This window comes from Mugil cephalus, chromosome 5 (genome assembly GCF_022458985.1).
Source record: "Mugil cephalus isolate CIBA_MC_2020 chromosome 5, CIBA_Mcephalus_1.1, whole genome shotgun sequence".
In the NCBI taxonomy this organism is placed as follows: domain Eukaryota; kingdom Metazoa; phylum Chordata; class Actinopteri; order Mugiliformes; family Mugilidae; genus Mugil; species Mugil cephalus.
Genome location: NC_061774.1, coordinates 26,544,077 through 26,557,425, shown reverse-complemented (window position 1 = coordinate 26,557,425; position 13,349 = coordinate 26,544,077). Strand labels below are relative to the sequence as shown.

Here is a 13,349-nt window from a genome sequence, read left to right as displayed (position 1 = left end):
CTTCATTTTAATAAATAATTATTTAATATTTATATAATATTTAATATTATTTAATTATCTGTAATCAGTAATCTTTACCTTAAAAAAAATATATAGTAAAACGACTAAACTTGAATCAACCTTAATGAGATTTGGGCTTTTCACCTCACCAGAAATGGAGCCACGCATCACAAAGACACATAAATAATTAATATTCTCGTGTTCAATCCTATACTTCCTCTTGAAGGAAGACTGAAGGCTCATTTACAGCCATTTCTACTCGTCAGTCTGGTTCACTCTGTAACAACTCCTCCCAAACACTAGTTGGCACTGTGTTTTATTTTTTTTGTCAGTCGGGTTCATTTTTGTTTCTCCTTCCTGCTTCATGTTCATCAAGGACAACTCATACAAATGTTTATATCTCCTCCTCAGTGAATCTTTCTTTGACGTGTTCCATCTTTATTGATACAAAAAAATCAATCGCTAACTTGTGGAGATGGAGAAGGAGGCGAAAACACTAAAGCAGAAACACGCTACTGCCAAACGGACCAATCACATTGGTGACAATATATTGGTACACAATAGCATGTGTAAAAATTCATTTAAGAATTAAAAAGGCTGTTATACTGGACAATCTTGCTGCCTCCTGGCTTCAGTTCTGCCACTTTGTTTATCCGAATAAAAAAGATCTGACATGAAATTAAAACTAAATGTGTTTATTTGTTGAGCAAAATGAAGATACTGTTACCACAGCCCCCAAAGTGGGAAAAAATAATCAAGAACGGCTCGATAAGACAAATCAAGATGTGGTCAAAAACCAGTGTGGTGAGCCGAACAAACCGAGCTCTAAACTACCAAACAAGATAAAAGGTGCAGGAGGAGTGAAAAGATCTTTACATAACAAAAAAGTGAATTAGGTTCCTACAAGAATTAAAACTTTAAAAATAGAATAAAACTAAAGCACTAGTAGATATTGCTAAATTTAGGAGTCTGCCACATGACGAAAGGCCTCTCGAAATATTTGTGATCTTTGGCAAACAGACGCAGTTTAAAACCCCAAGAAACAGCCCGTTTTATAAACATTTAGATAAGACAGGATTTTCTTCTCTGAGAGTCTGTCACTGCTCTGAGATAAGCAGGAACCAATGAGTCAATGAACACTTCTACTTGTTTGCTGAGTAAACAGCGCTCACAAGAAAAAAAAAAAGAAAGAAAAAGGACGCGGACACAGTTTACTTTGACGCATTTTTACTGATTCAGGGGCACGTGAATGATAAAACCTTCAGTTTCCCTTAGATTTCCACCAGGCAGCTACATCAGTTACTCTTAAATATGGATGAAATCACTATTCTAACATTTCAGGTTCAGCAACGTAACAGAAGACACAGAGGAAACTCTCCAACACATTCGTTTGATCAGCTAATTTTCCAGTTTCACAAGTTCCCAAATCTTTTTTTAATTTAGGTGAAAAATAAGACTTTGGTTTTCTTCTAGCGTAGTGCAACAGACTCTGCAGGTTTTTTCCCCCGTATTCACACATGACTGCACAGATTAATTGAACGTGGGATTGGAAGGAAATGGGCCAGAAACACATATACTCCAAAACACGACCACATCAAATCCAGCTCTGAGTTTAAGGTAGTTTCCCTGAGCTCCGGTTCAGTTAACCTTTCTCTGGATCATAGGAGCTGCTGCCTCAGAGGCTGCAGTCTAATCGCTGTAAAACACAAGTCCCAACACTTCTGTTATTGTCAGAATCCTTCCCTTAATTGATATTCGTGCAGTTTAAACGCGTGACACCTTAACACAACAGATTTTATTAACCCCGTTATAGAACAAGAGCAGTTTAACCACAAATATAAAAGCGAGACCGAGCAGTAACATTCATTTTACTGTCAGCTACTTTGGCTTATCTGCTTCTCTAATTACACACAGACATGTGCATAGTGTAACTGTAAAGAAATAAAGAAAAATAAACCTGAAACAAACCTTTTACGTGTGCATCCAGTTTGGTTTCAGGATAGAAAGCAAAATATTTTAACCTTAAAACCCTAAATACAACAGCTGCTTGCACTGTAACATTTGGTTTGTTTCTTTTTTGGTAGGAGATGAAGTTTTACACAGTGTGCTCAGGTATAAATATGTTATTACAAGTGCTCTATAAATAATCTTACTACGTAGTTTAATGAGGCACGTTTGGTTATGATACACGCAACTAAAGCACATATGTAGACAACATGGCCCCAACAGGATTTTAGACCAGACTGTCCAACTGTCTGAGTCACGGTCCACAGTCCTTTGTGGCCATATTTGCTCTGCTGAAGCCCCTCCAGCTCTGTTTAACTAGAGAAACAGTCGTTCCCCACGGACGTTAGGACCGAGAGGGACGGGCGCGGCCACAATTCATCACCAGAAAAAGAATGCGGAGGGTTAACACGCAAATCTCGCCACGGCCATCGCTGCACAACAGTTTATCTTTCACTCAAACTTTGCCCCCCATTCATCACTCAGCTGACAGGACGAAGCGTCGGTCAATAAAGTCGTCACCTTCGGCAAACACGGATTAGCGACCGACATAAAGTCATTCCAGTTTTAATAAAATAACCTCCGCTGAAATATAATAAAGCCTGACCTGTTTTGTAGGAATGACAAACTAGTTTGTCTAGTAGCAACAGTTTATAGGCGACTATTATTCACACGTCAAAGGGCCTGACATGACATTCACAGTGTGCGCAGCTTCCCTTTTGTCTTCCCTTCTTTATTTTGGCAGAAAGTAGTTTCTGGAATCTGTCTGTTGGGAACTGATTATGTTCCCTGCAAAAATCCGCCTTCACCACCAATCAGATGGTTGATGCGGCGATGGACAGAAACGAAACGTAAAAGTGCTGCGTAATGAAATCCAAACGTATTTGCTCGTATTCTGATAAGACTTAAGTCTGGCTACACGAGGCTACACATCGTTTCTAAAAACTATAAAGGCGTCTGGTTACATGGAGGCTGGAAAATTAAAAGCAGATGGTGCATTCTTTGACTATTACTTGTATGAGAGAAGTCTGCATTACTGCAGTGGCTACATTCAAAATAAATTATTTAAGGTTTGCAGGCGGCATTTTGATCAATTTCTCTGTTTGCACACATAGAAAAAGCCATGCGTGCATCACATTTATTAATAACATTCATCTTCATCTTTAAGGTTGGACAAGAGCTGCACGGCATTATTATGTTAGTTATTATGTGTATAACGCTACACATGACTGGTCCTGAACTCATTCTGAAGTCTGAAGAGCCCTTCTAACGTTTTACATTCTGTAAAAATAAAAGTTTTAAATAAAGATTTGTCTCGAGCGACTAAAAAAGGGATTGTTTTCTGTAAAATTTCAAGGCACATCGGCAACCGTGTCATTTGTGATATGTGAGATATTCACTGCTCACCTGTAAACACAGATATATATATATATATATATAGACGGGTTTCAGCACCTGCTGTCATAATCTCCATTGGGCGTACAAAGGCTTTGGACGTAGCGGACGGCGTCGTCGATGGTCAAGAAGATCATTCTGTTCTCCCCTACATCATCTTGTTTTTTGTCGGGATAGTAACCTCCTCTTTCCAGAGTGTCGAGGACTGAGGTGCTGCACTGAGCCAGGACAACCTTGACCCCAAGTTCTCCATAATCCTTCTGGACCTCTTTGAGAGCATTCACTCCGGCGGTGTCTAGAAACAAGATGGCGCTGCAGTCGATCACGATGCTGCGTACGCTACAAGAAGAGTTCTTGTCATTCACTAGTGTTGCAGTTGCATCAGCTTCGACCTCTTTCAGCGCGTCCTTTTTCTCCTCTGACTTTATATTTTGGTTTCCTGCCACCTCCTTCTGTTGTTTGTTCTTCTTGAACTTGACCCGCTGCGTCTTCTCCTTCACGGGGTCGAGCCCCACGCATTTGTAAAGGGACTTTTTGAACAAGCTCTGGTTGGCGTAGTAGATCGGCGCCGCGTACCTAAAGACGGCCACTCCGGGATGCGTCCGAAGGCCGCGGTAGGACGACAGGTCTTCGTAATGCTCCCTGGCCGAAGCCCGGCCCAGCTCCAGGACCTGGACCTGCTGGGTCCGGCCCAGGACGCAGAAGGCCGACACCAGCACCCCAACGAGGAGACCCAGCTCCGTGTTGACCAGCGCCGACGTCGCCATGGTGACCAGCCAGATGGAGGCGTCGATGCGGTTGAGGCGCCACATGCTGGGAATGGTGGTGAACTTCCGCAGGGCGCCGCGGAGGTTCACCACGATGATGACCGCCAAAACACATCTGCAGAAACGGGAAAGGGAAACGTGTCACTCTGTTGTGTTCAAGGAGTCTGCTGGGAATCGTTTCATTTGGTTTTTGGCAAACAATTTGCAAACAATGTCCTCATATGTGGACACTGGAATTATTTCATTATTTATAGCATAAAGTAGTCACCAATGTGTGTCATGGCTGTACAGTGACAACATCCTCAAAACGAGTACTTGCTAATTAGCAAAAAATTGCTAATTTGTTAAATTTGCTCATCATATCAAACTAGAAACGTTAATTTAATTTAATTAGTTTGCTACCACTAGATGGCAGACTAAAGCGTCCACTAACGAGGACAACGGGTTTAAATGAAGCAGAATAAGCTGCAGTAAAACCTAAAATGTAACGTCCCCATATGAGGACGCAGGGTCTCGGGAGGTTAAATGTGTTGTTTGACAGATTTGACTCGGTCACAACAGCGTGACCTGTTAGCTTCAAGGTTTCAGATGTGGGACATTACTGATGAAGGAATTCCTCATGACCACTGAAGCTGTGAATGTGTTTGTCTGAGGGTCAATGCGTAGACGAAGCAAATCAATACCAATCGTGAGCTCTGGACACAGTCAACAGACTGTGATTAATGATCGTGCTGGACACAAAGCCTCCTCCGGTGACTGAAAAGTTCCCCCCCTCTCTGTTTGGCAATTAACTCATTTTAATAAGTATTCACTGACTTCTGCTTCGTCATATCCCACAATGAGTTCCTGCAGCAGTTTGAAACCTCTATTTTCACTTCCCCTACGTTTTGAACTATGCACCAATGCTGCAACGTGAGAAACAACAGTGACCGTGAACTATAACCACAGGTTATCTGTGTCTGTCTGGATCTACCGTTAAGCCTTTGTCATTCACGGTTAACAAATGTAAAAACCACAAACAAACCCACATGTAAACTACAGCTACTTTTAACTCCTGAACAAAACTGGAACATTTCATCTGTGAAGTAAAATCTGTTGCATTTTAAATAGGTTTCAATGTGTTTGCAGGTTTGTGTGGTAAAAGATACGTCATCAGCTTGAATGTGCTAATATCTAGTTATCTGTTGACTTTGTGCTGCGAGTTAACGTTTGATCTTCTCTATGTGTGTGTGTGTGTGTGTCTGTTCCAGGAATCCATTTTCCTGGTTTAAAAGAATAGTATTTTATTACCCAATTAACATTTAAAAGAGGCTCAGAGTCTAAATGTGTGTGGCTGATTGATACATGCTGGACAATAATCGTTCTCCTCAACATGATAGATATTCACCAAAGGTACGACTCAGCTTCTGCAGGAATTATTAAATGTTTTAAGAGATATTTTACAGCGTCAGGGTCTGAGACGTTCGACTATACATCCCTTCTACACTTCGCACTGAGCAGCTCCTCTCTCTTGATCCTCTGATTGTGTTTTAATGAGATTTCAACTATACCATTAACAGCTGAAAGAGCTAATAACAAATCTCATGAGGCTCATTTCCGTGCAGCGTTTTTTATGCGTGCAGGTTATAATTCCAGCTATCAGAGTTAATTATCTGCTAATGAGAGAAAGTAATGCAAGGAATAAATTCTGACGGTGGTACACTCACTTCTGGAGGGAATAGAAGAGCGGCGCGATGACCAGAAGCACCAGCAGCAGGACGAGAGCGCTGACCAGCCCGGACACCTGAGTCTGGCACCCGGTCGACTCCTTGACCAGGGTCTTGGTCAGCGCGGCGCTGGTGGTGAAGCAGCGGAAGAACGACGGCAGGATGTTGCAGAAGCCGATGGCGTACATCTCCTGGTTGGCGTCCACCGTGTAGCCGTGCTTCTTGGCGAACATCTCCGACAGCGAGACGGTGATGGCGAATCCCACGATGGCGATGGAGAAGGCGTCGACGGCCACGTTGGGGATCAGGGACCACGAAGGCAACTGGGGAGGGAGGAAGCCCGTGGGGATTTTACCGGCCACGCTCGACCCGTAGACGGTGTTGAAGTTGCCAAAGTGAGACGCGACGGTTGCAATTATCACCACAAAGAGCTCAAAGGGGATTGGAGCCTGGGTAAGAAAAGGAAGAAGACATTAACTAGTGTGTTATGACACCATTAGGTTATAAAACACAGCTGAAATAAAGCAATCAGCACTTTGTCTCCCGCACCTTTAGCTTCGATTTGAAGCGATCGTTGAGCTCCTTCGCGGGTATCAGCACCGCCAAACACACCAAACTGGTGATAAGGTCACAGATGTTGGTGTTTCCCAGGTTGGCGAGAATGCTGCACCAGGTCTTGATCAGAGTGAACCAGCCCTGGGGTCTGGGGATCTTCAGGCCCAGCAGGTACTTGCACTGGGAAGTGAGGATGGTCAGAGAGGCTCCGGTAGCGAAGCCACTGAGGAGGGAGTCGGAGAGGTAGACGGACACGAAGCCGACCTGCAAAAGTCCCATTAGCACCTGAGAGGAGGAGATTTATAAGGGACAGTAAGAGTGAGGCCCAAACGAATTCATCTCGTTTGGCTTTTGCCCTGGAAAATCAAGCCAACCAAACCAAATGTGATACATTTTGTCATGCATGAAACTGCCCTTTGCACACTCACCTGATAAACCCCAGCCGTAAAGGTAACGGTTGCTCCCACTGTGATTGCATAGCAACTCCTGTCGCACACCACCCCGGCGCTGTCGTTACCCGTTAGGATGCTGTAGTTGCCGCTGACACTGAGGCCACTGCTTTCTGTTAGGTAACCAGCCAGAGCCAACTCCCGGTCCACCACCTGACCCACGAGGAGACACAAGACTCCGAAGATCCCCACCGAGATGTGTCTGGAGCTTCCCAGGATGGCGTAGATGATGGACGAGAAGAACGAGGTGTAGAGGCCGTAGATGGGGTCCTGGCTGGCCAGTAAGGAGTAGGCTATGGACTGGGGCACCAGCAGGATTCCCACGATGAGCCCGGACATGGCGTCGCCCAGAATCCAGTCCCGGCACTGGTAGCGCGGCAGCCACGTTAGAATCGGAACGAAGCCGAGCACTTTTGATTTGGCCTTCTCCGCTGTGCAGGAGCAGTGCTTCTTCAGCCGCTGCGACGCGACGGTTTTCCACTTCCCATCCGTTTCTTTCTCCACTCTTTCCAGGATGAGAGGCTCAGCTCCATCCTCCACGGACGTGCAGCCGTCCTCCCCATGAGGCATGTTGGAGCCCTGATCTGTGGTCCCCGCGGAGAGAAAACGGCAAAAAAACATTAAAATCTGCGCTTTTAAAGCAGAGTGGGAGGTCACTCAAAAAGGATATTATTTAGTCGGTGGGGGTGGGCGTATTTCTTACAATAGCTGTTTCCTGCTTTTGATTTTACATCATAATCTTGGTAGAAAACGTCCCCATAATAAAAACAGTTCAGTTCAGGCTCGTAGTCGCCTTGATGAAGAATAATAAGCTCGTACTAATCACACGGACTGATATCTATCAAACCAGCCACAGGTAAAATAAGCAAACGTGTGATATTTTACCGTATAACGAACCCAATATGTTTGCATGGGTCAGAATCCAAGAGGCACAGATTAAAACTAGGATAAAAAATATATGTATTTAATGAGAAAATCCTAAATCCTTTACATCGATCACCATTCAACTTAGCCCAGGACATTTTAATCTAGATGTTCTTTTTAATTCTACAGATTTGCCACAAACCCTGTGATATTTAATGGAAATCATACAGACTTATTTTACTATATTTTATTTAAAAACAATTTAGTTGTAATGATAGTTAGTCAGAGGGTGTGAGCGGGTGTGTTCCTCACGAGGTCATTTCTGGCGTTTGGTTTTAGATCATAACCCCAATGAGGCACTTTTTCTTATTAAAACTGTTGAATAATTACCTCATACTGGTAGACTTAGACTTTAATGATTACTTTGTCACTTTAACTTCGTTGCACATTAAAGTATACAACACACACACACAAAAAAACACAAGAAAGATAAAACAAATGAGATTAAATTAAAGAAAAATAATCAAAATGTACAGAATTAGCATTAGGCCTGTTTACAAGTTGGCAAGAACAGCGTCCGACCACTGATATCTACAAATCCAAGGGCAGAAGTATCAGCTCCAAGGATAATATTTGTCCTGTAGAGTCTGGTTTGGTTAGGATATTATTAGAACAGTGACTTGACTTTCTATTTATAGCGAATTTATAATTTTGTATAGTTGCATGAGTCAGAATTCAAGAGGCGTAGGTTAAAAATAGGCTAAAATGGTTGAAAAGTCACTTTTTTAAGTTACAAATAAACAAATAAATGACAATATATAATGAGAAAATCAAAAACCTACACGTTTTGTGGAACATATTTTAGTCTAGATATTTTTTATTTGCAAAAAAAAAAAAGCAAATGCAATACATGATGAAAATTTGTGACATTTTGCGTCATTGAGTTGAAAATCGTGCTTATTTTATGATATTTAAAGACAAGTTTCCCTAAATTATAGCGTCAGTAGGATTACACATTTATTCGGTTTCCCGTGTGTAGTAAAGTTAAGCAGATTAAAGCTATTTAAATGCCAACAGCAACCAGGAAGGGAAGGAGTCTCAACTGTACATTTGTTGACCATGCGTTACTATGTGGAAATACACGTAAAAAAAGAATTTAAAAAAAGAGTCGAAATGAGTTTCAATTAACTTCTAAGTGGCGAACAGGCGACTGCCAACGTTGCGTTTACTGACCGATGAATGGGCTTCATTGTAAACAAGTTGTCAACGTGTAACTTGCATCAGCTGGAACTTTACCCACCTGAGGGAAGTTTAAAACGACATTCCGCTGACAAAAACGGGGGAAAACATTTTAACAAAAGTGAGACGTAAACTGACCTGAGCTCGAAACGGCCACAGTTACCGAGTTACTCTGAGGTTACGGTCCGAGAGTCGCCTTCCATTCCGCCTCAAATTCATTTTCCTCCGGTAGCAGCCTGTGGCTCCGTGCGTGATGACGCAGCGTGGACGAGACGTGATTACGTCACATGACCCGGCGGAAGCAAAGATGGCGCCTGGGGAGAATTTGTAGTTCGTTTTAAAATAAGACACGGGTCGATAAAATTAGGAGAATAAAATACTTTAAAAAATATACATGAGTCGGAGTAATGTTATAAAAATTACTTTTTAGAGTAAAAACTATAGTATTAAGTAAAAAGTTTAGAGCTATCCATTATTATCAGTTTATATAAGGTTTAAACTGATCAAAAAGTATGTTTTTAACTGTTTAAATGACAATGAAGTGGTTGTATTTTTAATTCTCAGTCATCTAGGTTAATTTATATCCATATAAAATAATAATAATGAGTATATATGACAATATCTTGTATCTGTGGGTCAGAGCTGAAAACAGCATTAATCAGTTCACAGTGACTCTTGTGTAGAGGTGTCACAAATTCTTGTTATGTTATCGCTTGCATCTCCCACACAACCATTGTAACACTGACTAAACCAAAACAGTGAGCTAATCTCTCCATCTCCTGAACCGTAACAGGCTGATTCCTCATGTGATTAATCACAGCGTCACGGTGGTGAGTTTTCCAGAAATAGAAAGTGCTCTTTCTGCATTTTACACCTACGAGTAGATTCCTTAGTCACTGACACTTTTATCAAAAGTGAAACCCTACGCACAGCTCTCTCTTTTTACTCACCAGTGTTTTGTCTGTGTCAGATTCCTCAGAGGGTTTGTGAAGGTGACGTAGAGAGGAGACATATGAGCCACAGGACAACAACAAGTGTAAAGCAAAGTTATTTCTGTCACAGGAGCATTTGACTGAATATAGGTGAGATTTGGTTTAGATTAACAAAGTCTTGTTTTTTGTCTATAAACCATATAAATACATATATATATATATACACACAAAACTGTAACGTTCACTGTTACAAAAAAATCTGTTTTTATGGAAAATAACCTTAAAATTTTACAGAATTCCAGTGTTTTAAATGCAAAATCCTGTAAAATGAAACATAAGTGAGGTTTTATTTGTCACATGCACAGTTACACATAATAAACAATACACAGTGAAATAATATTTTTTTTTTTGCTCCTGCAGCCAGTAATAAAAACACAAACAAAAACAAAACAGTAATAATTCCACACAGCACACGAGGTATAAAATGAGAAAGAAATAGAATAAAATAAAATAACAAAAGGGTCTAGACATTAAGACATTTAAGACATTAAAAAAGCGAATTTTATTTTCCATATTTTATTTATTATGATCTTTCAGTGCAGGAATAAATTGACACGTACCTCTCTGGCCTTATAAATTATTTTATGGCCTGATAAAAAGAATCTGCACCGTACACTGATGTACATAATATCCCATTTTTATGGAAAATAACTTGAAATATTTAAGTTTTAATTCTTTCCAATTAAATGCAAGAACTGGTAAATTGATTGATTTATAACATGAATACAAATTATAGTTATTTCTCATTTTGTTTAGAGACACTAATGATAATTAAATACGTTGGTCAATAAAAGGTAAAAAATACATGTTTGTCTTTGTAATTTTAAGTTACTGACACACGCACACACATCTACACGTCTGTCACTTATGTTACACTAATGACTACAAACTGCTTCTTTGTGCCTTCATGAGAAACAATCAGCTGAGTGTGTTATTCAGCAGTGACACTCTCCGGTCAGAGTATCACTTTATAATTTTCTGGCTCGTTTGAGAACGACTGCAGTCACTAGTGTCTCGTTTAACTCGCTGACCTTTGCCGAAATATCAAAAGCGACTCGGTTGTTTCACATAAAGGCCAATTTAACGTGACCCAATACGTTAAAACGTCTCCTGATTGGAGGAATCTGCTAAAAAAATAAATAAATAAATAAATAGTTTCTCCTCGTTGGTATCGAATCCCAGATAGTGTCGTTTAGCCCTGGACTGTATCGTAATCCCGGGCTTGTAATTGGATGCAGGCTTATGTCCACACATGACCATTTAAAGCCATCCTGATAATCCCTTTTCTTTTCTCAGACATCTGCAGTGGAGCTGTCGTGTTGCAGGACAGAGGGATTACGTTTCTGGAGACACAACAGACACTTTAACAGGTAGAAAAGCTTTATTATTTTTATATCTATTAGACACCTTTATTGATGGATTTGCATGTGAAATATAAACTTGAGCCACAAGGGTTTGACAAGGGAAGGGAAGGTAGCGACTGATGTGACTTCCACCAGTTTCTACGTGATACTGGTTAAACTAAATTCTAGGATTCAACAGCCACACATCTGTAAGGAGGTCAAGACAATATGTTTTCAGATTTAAAATGACTCCTGGTATGAGAAGTGTTATTTTTGGAGACAGACAACAGCAAAATGTTTACTAAGTCTACAAGTTGAATAAGTGTATAAACGTATAAACACACGTTCCGATGCCTGATGTTAAGGGAAGAGTTTGTCTTATAGCGGCGAGTCCACGGAAAACTAATGTTCTTAGCATCTTTGTGTTCATCGTTTTGGTTTTACTGCTCATTTTCTGTATGAGAAGTTTTATTCTCATCATTGTGAAGCTGAGCTCTTTGGTTTGGGAGCAATAGAAATAAAAACTAATCACTGATTGTAACTGGTTCAGTGAGAAATAGCAGCATTTTTAAATAAGAAGCATTGAGCTGGAGTGTAAACGTGTCTATTGAGTGTTGATGAAGCGGGGAATAAATATCGGGGCTGTTGCACAACAGTCTTATGAAGGAGAGGTCGAAGTGTGAGGGATTTGACGTCTTGAGGACAGACGTGGTGAGTAGTGATGTTCGATACCACTGATTTACTTTCCAGTCTGATACGGAGTAAGATTCAGTGATACCGATCCGTGTAAATACACACTAATGTGTCTGGTAAACCTAAAAAAAAAAGTAGTGTGTTTCAAATCATAGCTTCATAAAGAAAACAAGACATTAGAGTAATTTATTTATTTATCTTAAACTCTATGAAGTATATTGAGGTATCGGCCTCGTTTACTATAAAGCCGGGTTAATACAACAAGAGAAAAACCAAACAGAGACACATTAAAAATTTAATAATAATAAGGTCATTAAAATAAGTTGTTTAACTATTAAGAACTACTATAAAATAAAACCTTTCATCTTCATTCTGACCCTGTTCTCTCCTCTTCTGTCCTCCTCATCATAAAAGTCTCATATTCTGTGTTGTGGTTTAACCTGAGTTTGTTTCACAAGGTTTGTTGTGTTGCCACAGCTCAATAATTTAGTGACTTTCCACTGAGTTCCAACATCAAAAGTAACAATATTCTGATTTAAGAATCGCTCTCAGAGCATGAAGAGCATAAAGGTATCGGAAGTATCGATATTTCAGTATCGATTTGTGGTGAGAAGCCACGATGGATTTGATCCATTTAGCCTCAAGTAAACATTAAAACCTAAAACAGAGAGAATACTGGGCTTAAATTCATGCTTTGCTTATTGTGCGTTTGCTCAGGTGTCAAGAATTCATGCTGCTTAAGATGTTAAATGTTTCGTTACTTCAATTTTTTAGTTTTAAAATGCTAACCAACTCAGTTCAAAGTGACACTAGCATCATTATTTCCCCCCCGTCAGCAGCAGCCATGGTGGATGCAGCAGCAGCCGAGCAGTTCCTGGACGCCAACCCGCAGTTCGCCAAGCAGTACTACGACATCAACTTCCGGCCTAAGGTCATCTCGGACCTGCTGGACAGCAACCGCAAGGTGACGCTGGACATCAGCAGCTTCCACGAGCTGACGATGGTGGACGAGAGCGAGATCCTGTTCGACCTGGTGCGCGACATCCAGGACAACCTGCAGATGGAGAAGTCCGTCTTCAACCTCATGAGGCACCTCAGCTTCATGATGAGGGCCGACCGCATGAGCCTCTTCATGTACCGGCAGAGGAACGGCGTGGCCGAGCTGGCGACCAGGTTCACTGCTCACGTCCATCAAACGCAGGAAGGGAAATGAATGGAGCCACCGAGCTGGAAAATAATTGGATTTAGCAAAAAAAAAAAAAAAAGCTGCAGAACCTTTTTTTTACGCCTTGAACCGTTTCATCCTGCTGTTTTAAAATCAACCTGCCTGTTGTTTCCTCTG

At 41.1% G+C, this 13,349-nt stretch overlaps 2 protein-coding genes across 2 annotated transcripts in view; one reads left to right on the top strand and one right to left on the bottom strand.

Moving 5' to 3' along the window:
* pde6a (phosphodiesterase 6A, cGMP-specific, rod, alpha) overlaps positions 1-13,349 on the top strand; it is a 94,926-nt gene that overhangs the window by 47,614 nt on the left and 33,963 nt on the right. The window contains exons 3-4 of the mRNA XM_047585010.1: positions 11,268-11,341; positions 12,844-13,180. Coding sequence (XP_047440966.1) covers positions 12,852-13,180 — 329 coding nt within the window. The 5' untranslated portion in view covers positions 11,268-11,341; positions 12,844-12,851. The remainder of the gene's footprint in view (positions 1-11,267; positions 11,342-12,843; positions 13,181-13,349) is intronic.
* slc26a2 (solute carrier family 26 member 2) lies at positions 680-9,222 on the bottom strand. Its single transcript, XM_047585011.1, has 5 exons — positions 9,118-9,222; positions 6,856-7,460; positions 6,422-6,712; positions 5,873-6,321; positions 680-4,281 (listed from the first exon to the last, which is right to left on the bottom strand). Exons 2-5 carry the CDS (start codon positions 7,444-7,446, stop codon positions 3,453-3,455), a joined length of 2,160 nt encoding a protein of 719 aa, XP_047440967.1. The 5' UTR covers positions 7,447-7,460; positions 9,118-9,222; the 3' UTR covers positions 680-3,452.